The 20,818-nt window shown below is 43.3% G+C and overlaps 5 protein-coding genes across 8 annotated transcripts in view; 2 read left to right on the top strand and 3 right to left on the bottom strand.

Moving 5' to 3' along the window:
* LOC134179089 (uncharacterized protein K02A2.6-like) overlaps positions 1-885 on the bottom strand; it is an 886-nt gene extending 1 nt beyond the window's left edge. The window contains exon 1 of the mRNA XM_062645990.1: positions 1-885. This exon is cut by the window's left edge and continues 1 nt beyond it. Within this exon, the coding sequence (XP_062501974.1) occupies positions 312-884 (573 nt within the window). The 5' untranslated portion in view covers position 885 and the 3' untranslated portion in view covers positions 1-311.
* Positions 886-5,779: 4,894 nt separating this feature from the next.
* LOC134178960 (Golgi apparatus protein 1-like) lies at positions 5,780-9,205 on the top strand. The gene is made up of 11 exons (XM_062645871.1): positions 5,780-5,996; positions 6,054-6,131; positions 7,151-7,216; positions 7,291-7,370; positions 7,428-7,471; positions 7,580-7,701; positions 7,765-7,872; positions 7,938-8,051; positions 8,588-8,708; positions 8,764-8,873; positions 8,948-9,205. Exons 1-11 carry the CDS (start codon positions 5,838-5,840, stop codon positions 9,113-9,115), a joined length of 1,170 nt encoding a protein of 389 aa, XP_062501855.1. The 5' UTR covers positions 5,780-5,837; the 3' UTR covers positions 9,116-9,205.
* Positions 9,206-10,010: 805 nt separating this feature from the next.
* On the bottom strand, positions 10,011-10,412 carry LOC134178563 (heterogeneous nuclear ribonucleoprotein A1, A2/B1 homolog). The gene has a single exon (XM_062645435.1). It carries the CDS (start codon positions 10,410-10,412, stop codon positions 10,011-10,013), a length of 402 nt encoding a protein of 133 aa, XP_062501419.1.
* Positions 10,413-12,532: 2,120 nt separating this feature from the next.
* On the bottom strand, positions 12,533-13,714 carry LOC134178137 (N-acetyl-D-glucosamine kinase-like). Its single transcript, XM_062644938.1, has one exon. It carries the CDS (start codon positions 13,682-13,684, stop codon positions 12,659-12,661), a length of 1,026 nt encoding a protein of 341 aa, XP_062500922.1. The 5' UTR covers positions 13,685-13,714; the 3' UTR covers positions 12,533-12,658.
* On the top strand, positions 13,706-20,789 carry LOC134178136 (zinc finger CCCH domain-containing protein 3-like). 4 transcript variants are annotated; one of them, XM_062644936.1, is made up of 12 exons: positions 13,707-13,907; positions 13,965-14,107; positions 14,172-14,309; positions 14,387-15,239; positions 15,307-15,407; positions 15,470-15,536; positions 19,755-19,824; positions 19,884-20,015; positions 20,070-20,115; positions 20,179-20,340; positions 20,404-20,454; positions 20,515-20,789. In XM_062644936.1, the coding sequence occupies exons 1-12, from the start codon at positions 13,783-13,785 to the stop codon at positions 20,556-20,558; spliced, it is 1,932 nt and encodes a 643-aa protein (XP_062500920.1). In that variant the 5' UTR covers positions 13,707-13,782; the 3' UTR covers positions 20,559-20,789. The 4 variants fall into 4 exon arrangements, 3 of the variants coding, with proteins under 3 accessions (XP_062500921.1, XP_062500920.1, XP_062500919.1); XR_009969586.1 differs by lacking the exon at positions 20,515-20,789 and having other exon boundaries at positions 13,706-13,907; positions 20,183-20,340; XM_062644935.1 differs by having other exon boundaries at positions 20,404-20,789.
* Positions 20,790-20,818: the final 29 nt, after the last annotated feature.

The raw sequence follows: 20,818 nt of genomic DNA on the forward strand, positions 1-20,818 counted from the left end.
CTGTTTGGTAGCACTTTTTCTATTTTGGCTGGTTTCCAAACTGTGTCTCTACCTGTTGGTTGAATTCGAACCACATCACTTGTTTTCGGCTCCGGTAGGTCTCTGGCTTTCATGTTGTAATATGTTGCTTGCCTTTTCTTCCGTTCCATTATGTTGTGATGTTCCTCCATTTTCTCTGGTAAAAGTTGTTCTATTGTGGGCAACAGAGTTCTTGTTTTTCTGTTCATTAACCTTTATGCAGGACTTGTATTTAGTCCTTCAGTTGACGTGTTTCTGAACTCAAGAATTGCTAGCCATGGATCTGTTCCCGCTTATAGAGCTTTTTTCATAAGTCGTTTTGCTGTCTTTACACTGTTTTCTGCTTTGCCATTGGATTGATGGTGATGTGGACTACTAGTCTCATGCTGTATCTCCCACTGCTTCGTGAATGATCGAAATTCTCTTGATGTGAATTGTGTACCGTTGTCAGAAATGAGGACTTCCGGTATGCCATATCGAGAGAAGTGTTGTTTCATTTTCCTGATGACATCATCTGAAGTTATTGCTTGTAGTCTGTCAATCTCCCAGAAATTACTGTAGTAGTCAGTAACTATGAAATAATCACGGCCCTTGAATTTGAGTAGATCTGCTTCTACTTTTGCCCATGGTCTTGGAGGTACCTCGTGTGCTAACAACGGTTCCTTCTGTTGCTTGTTGTCATAGTCTCGACATATGGAGCATTTCTGTACATGATTTCTAATATGGCTTGTCATACCCGGCCAATAGAGTGCTTCTCTGGCTCTTCTCATGCAAGCATTTGCTCCCATGTGTGAACTATGTATTCGTTCTAGAGCAAATTTTCGAGCTGCTTGTGGCACCACTAGTGTATTTCCTTTCAAAACCATTCCTTGCTGCACGGTCAATTCATCCCGAATGTCGTAATATGGTGTAATGTATGATGGAAGACCGTACTTTGTGTCTGGCCATCCTTGTATGATGTATTGCTGTAGTTCTTGTAAGCTCTGATCTTCTTGAGTAGCATTTTGAATGGTTTGCAGTGTAGTGCTTGCCATCAGCAAGTGATTGATCATGTTGACCTGCTCCAGTTCTTTCTCCCAATCACTTTGCTGCTGCATGCTCTCTGTCTTGTTTGCATCTACATCATATGCTAGGTATGCTCGCAACAAAGTGTCTGCCAGATATAACTCTTTACCTGGACGATATTGAATGTCAATTGAATACTTCTGTAATCGCATAAGCATTCTCTGCAAACGCTTTGGTGCAGATTGCAATGGTTTCTTGTGTATGGTAACAAGAGGCTTGTGATTCGATTCAATTGTAATGTCGCGTCCATAGGTGTAGGTATGAAATTTCTCCATAGCATATACAATTGCCAACATTTCCTTCTCAATCTGAGCGTACTGCTTCTCAGTTTCAGTCAACGCTCTGCTTGCATATGCTATTGGACCTCTACTTTGCATAAGCACAGCACCCAGTCCTGTCTGAGAGGCGTCACATTGGATTGTAGTTGGCAACTTTTCATCAAAGTATTGTAAGACAGGTGTCTGTGTGACTGCTGCTTTAATCTTGTCAAAAGCTTGCTGATGCTCTTCATTCCATTGCCACTGAATGCTTTGTTTCGTTAGTTGTCTCAATGGTTCACATAGGTCCGAGAGGTGACCTAAGAATCGTGATAAATAGCCAGTCATTCCAATGAAATGACGTATTCCTGCAACATTCGTAGGCCTTGGCATCTTTTGGATCACTTCTATTTTTGCGGAATCTGACAGTAGCCCATCTGACGAGAGTACATGTCCCATGTATTTCACCTTCTGTGTTGCTATTTGACATTTCTCTCCATTGAGCTTGATGCCTTTCTCCTGACATCTATCCAGTAACGCTGTCAAATTCTTGTCATGATCCTCTCTAGCAATAGTTTCTGTAGATCCCTTGCCAATTATCAAAATGTCATCTGCTACTGTATACACACCTCGAATTCCTTGAATAACTGCATTCAATCGCTCCTGGAATATCTCTGGTGCTGTAGATATGCCAAATGGTAGCCTCTTCCAACGATATTTTCCAAAGGGTGTACCAAATGCGGTAAGCTTACTACTTTGATCATCAAGACTTATATGCCAGAATCCATTCCTCACGTCTAGCACACTGAATATTTGTGCTTCTGCTAGTTCTGGTAACAGGTCTTCTAGGGTAGGCATGAGATATTGACTTCGAATGAGAGCTCTGTTGAGAGGTTTAGGATCGATGCATACTCTAATCTTGCCATTTGGTTTCTTTACCGTGACTAGACTGGAAATCCAATCTGTCGGCTGCTCTTCTTTTGCTATAACTCCCATTTCTTCCATTCGTTGTAGCTCCTTCTGCAGCTGCTCTTTGATAGCTATAGGCACTCTCCTAACTGGTTGTTTTGTAGGCATGATGGTCTCATCCACCATCAGATGTACCTTGCCTGCTAATCGTCCCAGTTCTCCTTGGAAGACCAATGGATATTTCTGCATCACACTCTCTTTTGTCATTGGTTTCGTCTTGTGCCTTTGTTGTTTTTGCAGAGTGGTGATAGCTTGCACATTCTCCATATTCAGCTGTATAAGGCCCATTTCTTGCGCTGAGGAAGCTCCAATAATCGACTCTGTTCCAGCGTCGTCAACAACCACAAAGTTGCTGCGAAAAACATACCCATTCTTTGGATTTCTTACTTCTAATGTGCATCTGCCCAGAGGCTTGATCCTGCTTCCATCATACAGCGTTAACACTTGCTTCGTTTGCTCTAAACGCGTTGCTATGGGCATATCCTGTCGCCTAATGACGTTACACGTGGCACCTGTGTCAATTTGAAACTTGATCTGCCATCGTTTGACACGTAGGTTAGCATACAATCTGTTCGGATATGTTGTAGCGGAGTCGTTTAGCACATTGACGGACTCATCATCGTCTGGAGTCAACGTCAAACTCACCAATCTGTCATTTCCGTATTCTGGACTATCTGTGTCACTGCTTGACATATCACCTTCGACAAGGTGTGGCTTCACTATGCTCTTTTTCTTGGTCGTCGCTGTTGCTTTTGACTTGCACATGTGAGTAAAATGATTCATCTTGTGGCACGCTTGACATTGTTTCCCAAATGCCTTGCAGTATTGTCATCCACGCCTGTGACATTTACCACAATATTTGCATACTCGCGTTGGTCCTCGGCTTGCATTGCTGCTTGGCCATCTCTGTGCTTGCACGGCCATCGCATGCACTGTATCATGTGCAGACATATCTTTCATCTGCAATGCTGTAGTTTCTCTCGCTCTGCATATTGAAATACACTCAGACAGTGTCAGTTCCCTCTTCTGTAGGAGTTGCTTCCGGAGGGCGTCATCTCTCACTCCTACTACTATTCGATCTCTCAATAGAGCGTCGTGCATAGTACCAAACTGACATGTCTTGGCTAATTCTATGAGGTTAGTCAAAAAGTTATCGAATGACTCACCGTCTTGCTGTGTTTTGCCATTGAATCGAAACCGTTCATAGATAACGTTGGTTTCTCCCAGACAGTACTTTTGCATCTTGTCTAGCACTCGGTCAAGATCTCCTTTCTCTGCTTCGTCAGCAAAAGGTAGTGCATTGTAAATCCGGAGAGCTTCGTAGCCAATGCATGTTATAAATGTTGCCATTCGGTGCTCTTTCCTTTCCGGCTGTCTGAGATTCGTGAGAACTTCGTAAGAGTCCCATATCTGGTGAAACTCTCTTCAGTTTTACGACAGATTTCCTCTTACCACCAGCGGTTGAGGTAGAGGGATTTGGCTTTGCAGGCTAACCGGTCGAGCTGCCTCCGCTTGTGCTGCTTCTTCTGCAACTGGAGCGTCCGGTTGTTTAGCCATCCTTTACACTGCTGCTAGAATAGCGTGTGTAGTGTGACGGTGTCGCTGCACCACTCACTGTCACCATGTAACGTGGTGCGTCTGTATTCTAGGCGTATACGTTAAGAAGTCTCTATTACAATCAACACACTACGTTTATATAGTACGCTAATTGGGTTGCCCCATACAGTTACAATCGATTTTGTGATTTGTATTGGCTTGGAATATATTGGGAGGCGCAGGTTTTCGCAGATTAGTAAGGAGCCTGGATAACAAGTGGAGCGCTAGAGGGCTAGTGATAGCTAAGCTTGCTTGTGTTGTACTCTGTCCACACATAGAAATATTGTACAGCTAACATTTTAGACCAAGCACAAGCACTCTAGCACTGCAAAGCAAGGCCAGCAAATGCCACTCAGATGACCACGCCCATGTTTGAAACAACCACGCCCACAAGTGCGTTTCATTTAGCCGTGCCTACACCGCCATGTCTTTGAGATATTCTGGGGAGAACACTGGCCCTGAGTCTGATATCCGCTGGATTTGGCTTGCGCAGTCCAAATCGATGGAGCTCAACAATGAGGCTGTTGAACTCTTCCGGAGTTTTCTTGGGACGACTCGATTTCTTGCTGATTGAACCCGCCTCTACCAGCACGCAAATTTCTCTGTACCTGTGCATTGGATCTACACCAAATTTAAACTGACCATTCTCGACCTTGGATGGTACGCACAGAGCATGTCTTTCATTGCTGGTGACGTTGAAAAGGGCATGATATTTTAGAGTACATTCTCGTCTTTAAAAAATATGCGTACCTTTGTTTGCCCGTGTACATGCTCGACTAGCTGCCACGTTCGGTATGTCTGTTTCCTGCAATGACAGCAATGTCGTCGAAGTGAAGACGTCTAATGGGATTGTTGAAAGACTGCGATACGAGACATGTGATTGCATTATATACGGGTGAGTAAGAAACTGCATGTGACTTCCAAGTTTTTGCTACCCGAATATCTAACTCTACTGAATGGGAAACTTGCTGCAAATTTCTCGGAACAGGACACTCGGTTACATTTTTATTTGTCTTCAATGGGATTTTAACTAACTATCAATAATCTAATCAGCACCGGCAAAGAATGGCATCTGTAACGGCACCTAGACTTTGGGATACTCTACATATATAACTGCTAAATCTCTCAAAACGGGATATAATTGAACGAGATATAACTCTGAACAAAATACTTTATGAGAAATCTGTCCAGCTGCTAATTCTTCAGGACTAAGTAAAAATGCATGTGAACGAAATATAGTTCATGATAAATTCTCACAACAGAATATTCATGCAACAACACAAGTTTTGCATACAACAGTAAATTAATGATGTAACAACTAATAATCTAAACTTTAATCTGCCAATGCAGAGAATGAGCTTTTCAGCTAGTAATCATACAGATGTGAAGGGTAGCAAGTGCATATAGATGTAGTATATACAGTGAGCAAAGTTTGGTGAAACACTTGCTATTTACTACTTTGTATGTGACAAAAATAGAACACGTTAAAATGCAGAAATATTATGTTTGTGGTCAAGGGTGCTTGCACTTGACTCCCGGGTCTCCTTTTGAGGAGCTGACACACGACCAGTGATGCACAGCAAGTGATTTACTTATTTGTTTTTGGATAATGTAACTGGATTGTGTGGATACCTGATGGCATGCTACAATGAGATCACACAACCTGCATGGCAAACGTGGAGCATTCCAACAACGTAACCCATTTTTGAACTTGTTCGATATTTTAGCAAGATTTCATATTGTGAATTGTTCATATTGGTACGTTAAACTGTTCAAGAGATATTGTGTTTACAGACAGACACGCAGACAAGCCTTACAACCTTGTATCACTTTTGCTACCTGGGTTGTAATCAGGGTCAAAATTACTTGTTGCTTACATAATGTAAAACTGCGGTGGTCTAGAGCCGTCATTATTATCACTCTTCATTAGTTATGTCAGTGTATAACTTTGTTTGTTTTTGTGGTGTGAATGTTTCTCTTTTTGCCTTGATTTGTAAGGGTGAAAATTTTGACTTTGATACAACACTGAAAGATGCATGTTCATCAGATGCACAAACCCTATGCAACAGTGTGTCACCTGGAGATGCCGAGGTCGTAGCTTTGTGTGTGTGTGTTTATATGTCTTTTCTTATTATTAAGTGCTTGCAGGTTGTAGAGTGTCTTCGAGAGCATGATGCTAAGCGTAAAGTTTCAGAAAGATGTCATCAGCAGTTGCACAAAGAAGAGGTGAGCTACTTTAATCATTAGTTCTCTATTTAATTTTTATTAAGTTAGCTATGCATGCACGAAATTGTCAGAGTCAGGGTCAGGTATGTCGCAATCTGGTTTGTTGCATGTTTGCATGTGTATTTGCTGTTGCTAGAGTGTTTTACATTTATATGAACTTCTCAGCATAGCAATCCAACTGCATTATTTATTATTGTTTTTAGAACCCCACCCCATAATTAAAATGTCTCCACTAGGTTCATCTATTGAATCTAAAACCAGTCTTTGGTGTATCATTCTTGCATTGTATACCCAAAGCTTCATCAACAATTGCTGCAGAAGAATTCTCAATGTCTCTGAGAATGAAAAAAATTAGAAACTGCTGAGATTCTAGAAGATACTGAGTTTAGAATTTCCTTGCTGAAAGGAGTCCAATAAAAATTCAGCAGCTTCTGCAGCATTACCAGGGTTGATTGTAAGCTGGCGTTACATTGAAGTAACCGGCTTTGCCCTCCAGAAAGTCTGGGTGATATACATCTTCTGGATGACTGCCATCAAAAACTGAACGACATTGTTCCCTTTTCACATTAGTCGTATAGTGACTCGTGTGTGTGTGTGTGTGTGTGTGTGTGTGTGTGTGTGTGTGTGTGTGTGTGTGTGTGTGTGTGTGTGTGTGTGTGTGTGTGTGTAGCTCAATTGGTTAGAGAGTGTATTTGGAGAATGGAAACATCCAGGGTGCAAGTTCAAGTCACAGTGATAGCGAGCTATGGCATAATTTTTTTAAGCAAGAAACTTACACACAATTGCTTCTCTCGACTCAGGAGTATAAATGAGTACCTGGTCTTTGACTGGGGTGGACAAGACCGCTGGCTTAGCAGTAACATCATGCAGCAGACGGGTACATGTGATTAATGCATGGGTATGCAGGCGACATTCATTGTTATTCACTTTGGCTAATTCTCAAGAAAACTGTCATGACAAATATACTGGATATTTTCTTTGTACCATGTATAAACTTATATGTATTCTTAATTGTGTAGAAGTTGGAGGTGAATATGCCAGAAGTAGACTACAAATTGATGACAATATGCAAAGCTTCAATTAGTGTAAGCAAGTAGTGTAGGATAGAGTGCTACTTTGTTTGTGACCATTTCTCTTTGGCCATGTATGGGATTACCAGAAGTTCTGTGAAGATGCATCAGCAAAGGATCTTTTGTACTGTTTGGAAGACCATAAATTGAATATGGGTTTTGATGTAGGGTGAGTTGGTGTAGCTGACTGTGTCAATGTTGTACATTCTAAGGTGATGGTTTATAGATGTCAGAGAGTGGTTACTGAGCGTCAAATAGAAGCTGGAAGAAGTATAGTTTAAGATTTCTTTAGTGCAATCTATATGTGTCTTGGCTTGCAGATTATAATTTCTTGTGGTTGTAGCCTCATCTTTGAGGGCCTGCATTTCTGTATTTTAGCTATTGATTTGGATCCGCGTTTACTGACTGCTTGTCGAATGGACATTCCCAAGTTTTGTCGAAACAAGAAACCACAAGAGGGAGAAGTAATTCCGTGTCTAAAGAATGCTCTCGACAAAAGAGTAAACGTTTTTGTAAATTAGGATGCTTTACTAATGAAATGTAGCTGTACATTTTTGATTTAGATGTCACTTTCACCAACTTGTAAAACAGCAGTGCAGCAAAAAGAAAAGGAGAGTCTTCTCAATGTTCATGTGGATGCTCAGTTTTTTGATGCATGTAAGCAAGAGAAGGTGAGATATAGCGTAAGCTATGGTACATTGATATCTGAATCGGATAATGATTCCTGTTGCATTAGGTCCTTGAAAAGTGTTTGCAACTTCCTTCAGGAGCAATCGATTGTTTGAGACATTTATTTGGAAGCAACAAAGCAGGCAGTGCCAAGGAAATTAGTAATCAAAAATGTATTGCTGTAAGTCAAGCTATTACTACTGTTTTCCAGAGTCTTTGTGTGACCGAGAACTTTATTATTGTTTTTTAAATCCATCACACACATGCAAGCGTGCACACACACACACACACACACACACACACACACACACACGCGCGCGCGCACACACTTAAACCAGGCTTTCATGAGTGAGTGAATAGAGCTTGTTCCGTTCAACTCAGAAACTGCAGTTGTGGTCTTTAGTGGATATTGTTATGTAGTCTATAGTCATGCAGCAAAAGGTACATAGGTGCATTTCCTTATTCTCCACAACCTAATCCGGTTGAGCTTATCCTATCTCCACAAACTAATCAACCGTCCCACTGGATGAGTTTGTGGAATTTGGGTAAGCTCATCCGGATTAGGCGGAGAATAAAGAAATGTGCAGTAACTGATTATGAGATGCTTCAGAATGGTTTCAGTATGCTACCTGAAACAAGGACAGTGAGCTACACAACTAGCTTACGTTGTGTTGACCACATATACACAGTGGTTGTCTAATCATGATAATTGCATAGGAGATTGGTCGTCTGATGAATGAAGGCGTTGCAGATGTTCATAATGATCCTCTACTTTTCACCTCTTGTGCTTTAGACCTACAACAATATTGTAATGACATCCCATTTGGAACAGGAAAAAGTAGGCAATTAACAGTTTATTGGTATCAATTTCTTATGGTGGATGCTGTGAACAGAAATTATATGTTTACTGGAAGTATACACAACCAACAAACCACACAAGCTTTCAGTAGAATGCTCTCAGCAGGTTAGCTTGCGTGTTGAGATGTGGGACACTGCAGTGAAAGTGAGTCGACTTTAGCAGATTAAGTGTTCTTTGAAAATTGCTTGATTCTGTCGTTTGTATTGTGCTGATTATAGGTTGCACCACCCAACTCTTTTCCTGAATTGGCATCTCTTATCTTAAGTTCTCAAGCACGAGGCGCCTTCTTGAGTACTGGAACTCTGGTGATAGTTATTTTGCTTATTTTGGGCTGTTATGTTGGCAGAAAGTGTCGGAGGCGTCGAAAACGGGGCAAGAAACTGTGAGGTTTGATGTAGAACCATCTGACTTTGAAGAAACTTGTTAACGTAGTAAATACCATTAACAAAAATCTACCATATCATATTGAGTTGAAATGTGAGGTAACACGTCTGTAGCACTGTCTCCACAGACCTGTTTACTTGCAGGGTGCTAAGTTTCTCCATATTTTAAATTATATTTGTCTTCAATGGCGGGCCACTGCAGAAATGGGCAAGACTAGTACAATTTCAACACTCGTGCGCAAGGATTAGAGCTAGTTTTCATATTATGGTCACTACTGTACTAGTAGTATACATACTCCACACCTGTCAGTTAGCTTCACATCACATGAGTTAATTAAATACTCATATACAGGACGGTGATCTTCCTTGTACTGTATTGTAATGCTTGAAAGAAACAAACTCCAAATACACTTGTATAGCTGTAACCGTATTTCCATGCATTTAATGGCAGGGCTCTTATTAGAACATTTTGGTACTACAAGACACCCTTGATTAAACCGGACTTCTCCGAAGACAGGCTACAAATTCAGACGATCGAGTGTCTGGATAATCAAAAGTTGATAAAATATCAACTAATTTTCCTCCACTGTACAAGACCACACTTTGTTTCCACACTTACTGCACATTCATGTCACTAGAAGAGCCATCAACAGCTGCCTATTAGTAGATTATTTCGTCCTCTCTTATGTATTTGCTCATTTGCGGAAGGGTGTACCTACAGTGCATTAGTACGAAGTGAAATATATTATAGTTCCTTTATCCGGGAAGGCATTATCCGGGAACACAAAGTCGGGGACACAGAATTTGTCTGGATACATGATAATTGAGGGTGTATTGTATGTGCCTTTGTACAGTGTGGAATAGGGTACACTATACCCTTAACTAACCGGACTTTTGATTATCTGGACAAATTCTGTTCCTCTCTCCCCCGCTCCATCCTCCATCCCCACTCCATCCTCCACCCCCACGCCATCCTCCACCCCCATGCCATCTCCACCCCCATGCCATCCTCCACCCCACGCCATCCTCCACCCCACGCCATCCTCCACCCCACGCCATCCTCCACCCCCACGCCATCCTCCATCCCCACGCCATCCTCCTCCCCACGCCATTCTCCACCCCCACTCCATCCCAACCTCACCCAACCCACTCCCAACCCACTCTCACCCCACTCCCCACTCCCACCACACTCCCCACTCCCACCACACTCCCCACTCCCACCACACTCCCCACTCCCACCTCTCCCACCACACTCCATCCCCCACACTCCATCCCCCACACTCCATCCCCCACACTCCATCCCACACCACTCTCCACTCACACCACTCTCCACTCACACCACCTTACCCCACTCACACCACCTTACCCCACTCACACCACCTTACCCCACTCACACCACCTTACCCCACTCTCACACCACCTTACCCCACTCTAACACCACTCACCCCATCCTACCCCACTCCCACTCCCACGCCACCTCACCCCACTCCCACCCCACTCCCACGCCACCTCACCCCACTCCCACCCCACTCCCACGCCACCTCACCCCACTCCCACCCCACTCACCCCACTCGCACCCCACTTTCACCCCACTGGCACCCCACACTCACCCCACTCCCACTCTCACCCCACTCCCACTCTCACCCCACTCTCACCCCACTCCCACTCTCACCCCACTCTCACCCCACTCCCACTCTCACCCCACTCCCACTCTCACCCCACTTCTACCCCACTCCCACTCCCACTCTCACCCCACTCTCACCCCACTCCCACTCTCACCCCACTCTCACCCCACTCCCACTCTCACCCCACTCTCACCCCACTCCCACTCTCACCCCACTCCCACTCTCACCCCACTCCCACTCTCACCCCACTCCCACTCTCACCCCACCCCGCTCTCACCCCACCCCGCTCTCACCCCACCCCGCTCTCACCCCACCCCGCTCTCACCCACCCCGCTCTCACCCACCCCGCTCTCACCCACCCCGCTCTCACCCACCCCGCTCTCACCCACCCCGCTCTCACCCACCCCGCTCTCACCCACCCCGCTCTCACCCACCCCGCTCTCACCCACCCCGCCCCACTCTCCACCCACTCTCACCCCACCCCACCCCACTCTCACCCCACCCCACTCTCACCCCACCCCACTCTCATCCCACCCCACCCCACTCTCATCCCACCTCACCCCACTCTCACCCCACCCCACTCTCACCCCACCCCACTCTCACCCCACCCCACCCCACTCTCACCCCACCCCACCCCACCCCACTCTCACCCCACCCCACCCCACCCCACTCTCACCCCACCCCACCCCACCCCACTCTCACCCCACCCCACCCCACCCCACTCTCACCCCACCCCACCCCACTCCCACCCCACCCCACTCCCACCCCACCCCACTCTCACCCCACCCCACCCCACTTTCACCCCACCCCCACCCCACCCCACTCGCACTTCACCCCACTCTCACCCCACCCCACCCAATCGAAATGAATCTATATGATAATTAGTACGACACAATTTGAAATGACAGAGTATGAATTTGGACTGACAAAGTAGAATTTGAATTGACATGATGCGAATTTGAAGTGACTGTGAATGAATTTGATCTGGAAATGGTGTAGTGACATGAACGTACAGTAAATGTGGAAACAGAGTGTGGTCTTGTCACAGTAAAGGAAAATTAGTTGATATTTATCAACTTTGATTATGGGGACACCCGACTTCTAACCTGTCTCTGGAGAAGTCCATAATCGAGGGTGTACTGTATGGTCATGGGAGTCCCTAGAGGATTACATGGAATTCCCTGGAGGATTGCGGACAAAAGGAAAACACCACTGGATACTAGCTACAGTTGATGAAAGTATGCACCATGTGTAACTGATGCATGAGGTCAGTTCCCACTGCTAACAGTTTTTCTGTGGAGGAAACAAACCAACTCAGAATCAGAATTATGACCATCAGTGATGTTTTCCTTTGTCTGCAATCCTCCAGGGAATTCCATGGCTTCTACTGCACTGTACTGTGTACAACCTCGATTATCCAGACATTTTTTCCTTCTATTTTTTGCATTCCCGGATAAAGGCACTATAATATATTTCACTTCATACTAAATAGTACGCTGTAGGTACAGCCTTTCACAAATGAGCGAATTGTAACAGAGAACATAATAATGTAATAAATAGGCAGCTGTCGACTCTTCTAGTGACATGAATGTGCAGTAAGAGTGGAAACAGAGTGTGGCCTTGTATACATAGTGGGGGAAATTAGTTGATATTTATCAACTTTTGATCCGGACACTCGATTATCCTCTAGTTGTCTAACCTGTCTCTGGAGAAGTCTGGATAATCGAGGTTGTACTGTACCCTAGCTATTCCCTAACCATACTAGCTGTACAAAGGCGCATATAATGTACCAAAATGTTCTCTTAATTAAGAGCCCATGCACCGGTAGTATACCATAACAGCAAGCAAAAGCAAAAGCTACAGTAGCTCTATCACTCAACACACTGACAAATTATTTGCATTGAAACTTTAATTGCTCTCCTCATTCACTTGATGCAAAGTGGTACAGTTGAGTTACATGAGTAGAGTAGTCTATAGGCAGCTTATCACCAACTTTTTTTGCACCAAGAACAGCAGCTCCGATAGCAGCAGGTTGAGTAAGGCGAAGCAAACTAAATTCTTGCACATGGACTGGGTTGCTACCTGGTGGATATAGTGTATGAAGAAAGCCATCTTGGAGGAGATCCCAACTCTTCCACACTGATCCTTCACACACTATAGGCAGACCTCCAGAAACGCTTAACATGTCATGGTTTATATAAGGAGCAATAGCTCTGATGTGCTTTGCCAGAACTTCACCTGCTGCATAAAACAGACTTCTACAAAGACGATCACTTTTTCCATCTTTTGCCAACATTTGACACAAGCCAGCAATGACCGGCTTCTGAAAATTGGTATAAAGGTATGGCAAAATGTCACTACGTGTTTTCAGATTGAAATAATCATAGACTGTTTTCTTCAGCCAAGAAACGTCATGCTCGGGTTCCTGCAGTCCATCTTCGGCATCAAACACAACTTTGATTGCTCGCTGCGAGATCCAATAGGCGGAGCCTTCATCACCAATAGCATGTCCCCATCCTCCGCAGCTGTAGACTGACCCGTCGGGATTGACCAATTGGCAGTTTGAACCTGTTCCAGCGATGAGAACAATACCACCGCGCGGAGAAGCAGTCGCAATCGAACCAAACGTGTCGGTAGTGATAGTGTAGGAAAGGCTGCTGCTTGGATGGAGACGACGTAGCGCTCCTTCCATTTCCTGCTGGAATTTCATTTTCTCTCCTCCGCTCAGAGTCAGTCCTAGAGACTTGAGAGGAGAAGAAGGATCGATGCCAGCGTTCTTTTTTGCATCGACTAGCATCTCATGGACAACTCGAACGCATTCGTCTATCCCGATCAGCCAATGATTTGTTGCAGCACCTTCACTTCTGCCTACAACATCTCCGCGAGACGACAAAATGACAGTCCGAGACGCTGTAGCTCCACCTTCAACACCGCCATAGTACGACATCTCGTCAAAAAGGCTATGACGTCATACTTAGATATCAACACAAACTTTGTGTTGACGGCGTACTACACGGACGATATCTTATGCCTGGGTGACAGGATATGGCATATTTCAGACGTCGTTCGAGAGGCACATTTTCTGGTAGAAGTAAGTGGTTAAGGTCAAACACGTTGAAGCCTTCCTTTACCTGGACCAAAGCGAACAGCGTTTTCGTCAACGACTCAAGGTTCGTTTGTCAATTGCTACATTCAGTAGTCACTGTATGTCATGGCTACAACTGAAGGTCGAAGCTGGGTAACACAAGGGTTCTTTCCAACTCCCATCTTTCTCTACGACGTGTTGCCAACTCTAGTCACCTTGTTTGGAGCGCCAGTGAGTCACAGTCCAGCCACACAGCTCCATCATCACATGTACAGGAAGATAAAGGTCAGGTTTCTAGACTATATCTAGTTTCTAGTCAAGTACGAGAGTCTTAATTCTCAAATTGTAGTCGAGAACTCACATGTACAGACAGAGAAGGCGGGCATGCACACCTTAGAAGTTAAGAAGAAACAAAAACCAGCAATTTGTAATACAAGAAGATGTTCTGTAGAGTTCATGAGCAAGTATGCTTTGAAACGGACATCAGGTAGATGTATATATAGGCATGCAGTTAACTGCAATATATACTGAGGACTAGATGTGTCTGATTGATGTGTTGTGCAGGAACAGTCAATAGGACAATGTCAGTACCAGGGAAGAAACCTGTTGCGCAAATTGACAAGAAGAGGTCAGAGATTAGCCTAACTTCACCCTTTAAGCTGGTGAAAAATCCTGTCGAGTCGGACCTCGGTGAGAAAACTCAAAGTAGTAGTAAGGTTGTGACAACGGCCAGGTTTAAAGAAACAACCAAGCCACCAAATTTATTCAAGAAAGTAGGATCCTATCAACTTGTTCGAGTCACGACATCTGTGTCTCCTGAACAGCGTTCTGGATCTCAGTCAGTCAGTAAGAAATGTTTGTTCAATGCCCAATCATCGGCTCTTCACAACAGCAAGCTATCACTAAAAGTGGAGCACAAGAGTCAATTCAAGCTAGTTAGATTGAGAAAAAGGTCTCTTTCTAAAACTGTACCTGTGAGTACCAATGAAAATAAATTGGGATCTACTAGTTCAACTACTAGTCAGTACACACAGAGACGAAGCTCGTGTCGAAAACGAGTGACCAGATACAAGGTAGTTCGTGGCAGGAGAGAGAGTTTAACTAAGAAACCATGCAGACCGGAGAAATTTAAAAGCCATAGTATGTTGTTGAGAACAGAGCAGCCATTGAGCAAAGAAAGAAGAGTTTCAGCCAACTGGTTACAGACGAAAACAGGAAAGTTGGGAAGTCGAAGCATTTCAAGGCAATTGATTAGGAGAGCTGATGGAACATTTATGTTAAGGAGCCGATATTGTCTTGTCAAGAATGGCAACAGTGTAGGACGAAGAGCTTATCGCAGTGTTTATAAGACAATACAACAACTAAGTCATGAAGAAAAATTAGCTCAACGAAGAGTGACCATCCAAGCTACTGCACAGTACATGATTGTTTTTGGACGTGTTCAAAGTTTTCACTGACGTTGTGTTTGCTTGTTTGTTTGTCAGCAAATTAGTGCGACGTAGTTTGTCTTTGGTGAGAGCAAGAACAGCCCAAATGATGTCCAAGTCAAACTCCAAGAAGTTCTGCATGTTTTTTAACAGATTTGGTATGTAGATGAGCATCAATCTGTGATACTTGTGTGCTAGCAGTGGCTGTTATTTATGACAGGACGATGTAAAAGGGGCAACTCTTGTCCATGTATTCATGACCCTGACAAGGTTGCTGTTTGTACAAAGTAAGTCATTATTACAAGTATTATTAAGCACAAGTCATTACTGTAGTGTCTAGATGGCAGTGATGCATTTGGTTGTTGCATTCCTGCAGTCTAGCAGTTTGTTGCTTTTTGGTACTGATGGTTATGAAGTACAGTATGTAAATGAGGCCACACCAAAAATTGTCTGATTGGGGTAACTAGCCCGCCCGTGTTTGGAGCTCGAGGGCTGCTGAGTTTTTTATTTAAATATGTTTTCTGTTGGCTTGGGCATACCCGTGTTTGAGGGGGCACGTGTTTTGAGAGATGGCAAGATTCTTCATGTGTCTGGTAACTGTAGTCTTACAGGAAATTTGACTTGTCAGTGCAGCCTGAGAGCACACATTGAAACCAAGGCAGGCTGCTTGTGTGACCAAAAGTCATTGCGCAAGGAATCACGTGCATGGTAACGGTAGTGTGCCAATTTGTAAAATATGGTGGAGAAGCTAGTTCAAGCCGTCGAAAGCTACCCTTGCTTGTGGCAAGTGACTTCCCTCGCATACGAAGACATTATTGCCAAGAGCAATGCTTGGAAAGAGGTGTCTGCTATTGTGGGGAGACAGTTGATGACTGCTCACGGAAATAGAAGGCTCTGAGAGAGAAATTTGTGCAGGACTGAAGAAAATAAAACGATCTGGTGACACTGGTCCAGCGTACGTGTCTTCATGGGACTTGTTTAGTATTCTCGAGTTTCTGCAAGATTCCTGCAAATTTCCTTCCAACCCACTAAAGGTAAAATGAAGGGAATGTGGGGTTGGAAGGATTCAATAATGATGTCTGGCTTTGGTTCATGTTATCTAATTCTTGTTTCTATTACTTTTTATACAATTCCTACATTTACTCTGTGTCTTATTCGATTATGGAGCGACCAAGATGTGTAAGAAACAAATCTTTTGAACTCTGTTGCTACAACAGTCGCCTGGCGATAGACCTACGTCTCCTACGAATAGTACGACGTCTTGTATATGTCCTACGCATTTCTCAATATGACTGTTGTAAAGCCATAGAGAGAGAAACGCGAGCAGTTTGGTTTTGTCCATTGCAAACGTGAGCTAATGCGAGCTATGTCAATCTCAAGTAACTGACGCACATTAATGACACGCTCATTAAAAGCATTGGCTCGCTACAGAGTGTGTTGTGTAAATGCGGGCTGAAATGCTGGGCTGGCATGCATCAGCACGGCGCGGCTCGGCTCGCTATGTGTGCTCGTGTAAATGGGGGGTATTAGAGTCTTTTAGGGTCCTTTGAGTAGTGTTGTGTTTTACTAGTTAGAGTGGTTAATAAAGGTATCTACAGTCCCTGTGCCACCTAATTAATATTACTGTATATGTGACTGACTATGATATTGAATCTGTGCGCTAAGCTAATATCAGTTCTTTGCTATCCAATACAAGAGCTAGTGCTAGCTAAAGACTGCTAATAGCTTTTAAAGTCTTGAGCTGCTTTAATATGTTCTGTGACTTCCATACAGTTACATGTAAGTCAGTAGTCTCCTAGCCACTAACTGATTAGAGAGTCTCTCCAAGCCCGGTACCACAATTTCGAACCCTGGTGCCACAATTGGTACCATCACCATGGCAATGGCAACCCTGCTTTCATTGGTGGATTAGTCTCCCGTAGCCATACCCTTTCCCGCAATGTCATATTTCTGTTATCATTGGTAACTTCTTCGAAACTGCTGTGTTGTCCTTTTACCGTTAATGGTGAACTAAAGACCGGATTCAGTTTTATAAACGCCTTACTGAAGACCTGATTGATATGCCCAGCCTGCATACACTGTACGCCTTTACTTTATCTTCTCTTGTTTCATTTGTGGTAGTCGTTTGACCTAGATTCTTTGCTGTTAGTGAATTCTGCATGTCTACAGCGGCCAATGCAACCACGGGAGGTCGACATCAATATAATTCGATCTTATGCAGTCGTGATTGACGTCTAACTTAGCATTGTGCGCTCTATACTCTCCTTTCACAATGGAAACTGGATGCAGACATTCTCGACGCTGTTTGACGTCTAAAGCGAAGGCAGACAGTCCAGAGCGGTAGATATCTGGAAGGGCTTGAAACAAGATAATGAGTGCGTATGATCTGGTAGTGAAACCAAATCTCTGCATCATTGAAGCATACAGTCTCGCTTGCTACGAACAAGATAAGCTTATATAGTAGGGTTAGGAAACTCACTTATACACTATATGTGCATCGATCCTTTAAAATTTCACTGCTTTATTTTTCTTATCTTTAGCTTATTTCTTGTTGATATTAATTAGAATGTAATATTAATTTAATTAATGATGTCATTTTGCTACCCCTTGAAACAAATCTAATAACAACCCTGCATAGTGATCATGTCTTATAAAAGCGGCTACGCATATTTTTAAAATGGGTGGCCTTTTCGTTCCAGAATGCCTAGGGAAAACTCTGTGATCTCTGTGCCTCTGCCTTGTGCTTTTGAGTGATGAGATTACACTTAGACTCAACTGGTGAAATGTGAAAACAAACATTGGTATGTAGGTTTAATACATGATCTAGCTTATGTGAATAACCCTGTTGATGTATTGGTAATTAAGCACCTGTTATCATCTTATCAATCCAAACTTGCAAATTTCACGTTTACCAGGATTCAGCTGTTGAGAGGATGGCCAGTCGCAATTCAAAAATCATGAGTACCGGGTGTTTGTATCATTTTTAGAGTCAGATGGCTATAACAGGAAAAAGTGGTGTGACTTTGTAGTATGGATATAATGTGGCATTTTAAAGGGTATATTTATTTCAGCAAGTATAGAAGTGGTTAAAGAGTGCTTGCTAAAATTTTATGTTGCGTTACCAGAGATTGTTGCACCCAGGTTTCTGCTAGGTTTATCCATGTTGGTAGAACTTTGAAACTGATAAGTAAACACTGTAGTAGGTATATAGAGTGTACAGTTGAGTATCATGAATGGTACACCATGAATGAATCTTAACTGAAGCAAGTGGCGATGTCTACGAGAACAGGTTGTGAAGTGCAGATAAATGCAACTTGCACTCGAGTTTGCCAACTTCTCCTCAGCTTTATACATAGAGTCAAGGCTGTTGAGAATCATATTTGCACGTTAAGAAATAAAAGGATTGAGGCCTCTGACAGACACAGTACTAAAAGGGAATATGAACCATTATATTTGACATATTATACATAGAATAATTAATATCACTGGCATTAATTAATATGACATCTATTGATATCCACTAGGCGTGCTGTTCCGAGTTTGCGGTCACTGTAATACCTGTAATCTATATCACATTGGTTAGTCATTGATCGCTGTGTAAACTACACAGAAACATGTACCCTGGGCTCGCTCACCTACCGGGTTGGTGGGTGCCCAGATGGGGGCAAAGATCCCACTTGCCCATTATGGAGGGGCATAACGACACACGTACAAGGACTGCGTGTAAAATTTGTTACATACAAACAGTAAATACCTTATGATTGAAGTAAGTGATTTACACTGATTGTATTACACTGGATAACCCCCTAGTTTACAATGTCAGCAATGACAAAGGCAGCCATGACTTGATATCAAGGCACCGATTTATAGTATGAGTAAATCAGACTGCAGGCAGATTCCAAATGAAGGATCAAATCCTAATTCCTCTATCCACTTCTGACCCACTTGATTAGAAGGATCTGAAAACTTTAAACTTTTTTGGCAGATACATCGGAACATCCAGGAAAACAGCAAACAATCATGATAGTTTTATGGTGGCTTGTGAGCTGAATAATTAATTGATAATCTTGTGCGTGTGCGTGTGTGTTTGTGTATTGAAATGGGAGTTTGGGTTCTAGTATTGTTTGTAGCTTGTTGCAGGTCATACTGTATCTGTAGGAACTTAAATACTCTAATGTAGACTGGATGCTACTGAGATACCCTTCATATGGTGTAACACACACACACACACACACACACACACACACACACACACACACACACACACACACACACACACACACACACACACACACACACACACACACACACACACACACACACACACACACACACATGCGTGCCTGCATGCGTGCAAACACACTAAAACCAGATGCTCTTCTGGTTTCGGAATGCTAACCAGCAAAGGACTTGTACCTACTATAGCAGTTGAGAAGGTGTGCACTGATATGGTGCTGCTGCAAACTGTATGTTAAATGATGACATCATGTCTTCCATTGTTGTAGGTTTGTGAGAGGAATGTGTGATAAAATGGATGGCTCTTGTCGCTTTTCACATACCATCATCAAGGACAAAGTTCTAATTTGGCAGAAATTAAATGTTGATTGTAATTTATATTTATTTTGTGTTTGTAGATGCCCACATGCTCTTTCTTTCTCAGAGGAGTTTGCCATAATGACAACTGCCCTTATTCTCATGTGCGGGTTGCTCAGTCAGCTTCTATTTGTGAAGATTTCTGTAGAGGCTATTGTCCTCGAGGACAGAAGGTGTAGTAAACGGAAAGTTTGATGCTGTTGTATCTGATAACTTGTGGTTTCCAGTGCAAGAACAAGCATATTCTGGTTTGCCCCAGGTCTGCTTATACTGGTGAGTATAGTACTACTACTACTTACTCTTTGCATCATCAACTGAAAGCAGGTATTGCTAAAGGAAGAAAGAGAATTCGCTCCACTGATTCACTGTCTCGTACTGTAAACCACAGTCCTGCAAAACGTCAGTTAGTAGGTGTAAGAACGCCAACGGCTTTCAAACAGAGAGGGAGAAAAGGCAGAACAGAGACAAGACAGCGCCAAGCCTCACCTCTCTCAAACGGTTACATGTCAATAATATTAATGACGCTTACGTAATACAAACTCAACTTGTTTCTACCACTAGAAACTGCTTGTGTGTCCGTCTCGGAGGAAGATGTTGTGCATGTAGATACCGGTTGGTCTACCTGCTATGTTTTCTCTGTTTATTCATTGCTTCTTGTTTGTACCCTTGTAGCTTCCTCATCACTTCCAATTGAGCCCGACTTCTTGGAAGACTAACGAAGATGCAGAGCAAGCAAGCAAGCAGTCTAGAACAGAATGCAAAAGGTGTATGCAAGATAGACAGCACGTAGTAGACAACGCTACTATTCTATCTAGCTAGTTGTGATTTTAGCTATTGCTTACTGTATATGTTTGGAGACAAGAATACTGTAATTTCGTTAAGTTAAATTGGGAAACAACGTTGAGGCGATAGATGTAGAGTACTAATATAATATTTGGTGCAAAGCGAGCTTTGTGTGTATTCTATATTCGGTATA

This window comes from Corticium candelabrum, chromosome 4 (assembly GCF_963422355.1).
Source record: "Corticium candelabrum chromosome 4, ooCorCand1.1, whole genome shotgun sequence".
In the NCBI taxonomy this organism is placed as follows: domain Eukaryota; kingdom Metazoa; phylum Porifera; class Homoscleromorpha; order Homosclerophorida; family Plakinidae; genus Corticium; species Corticium candelabrum.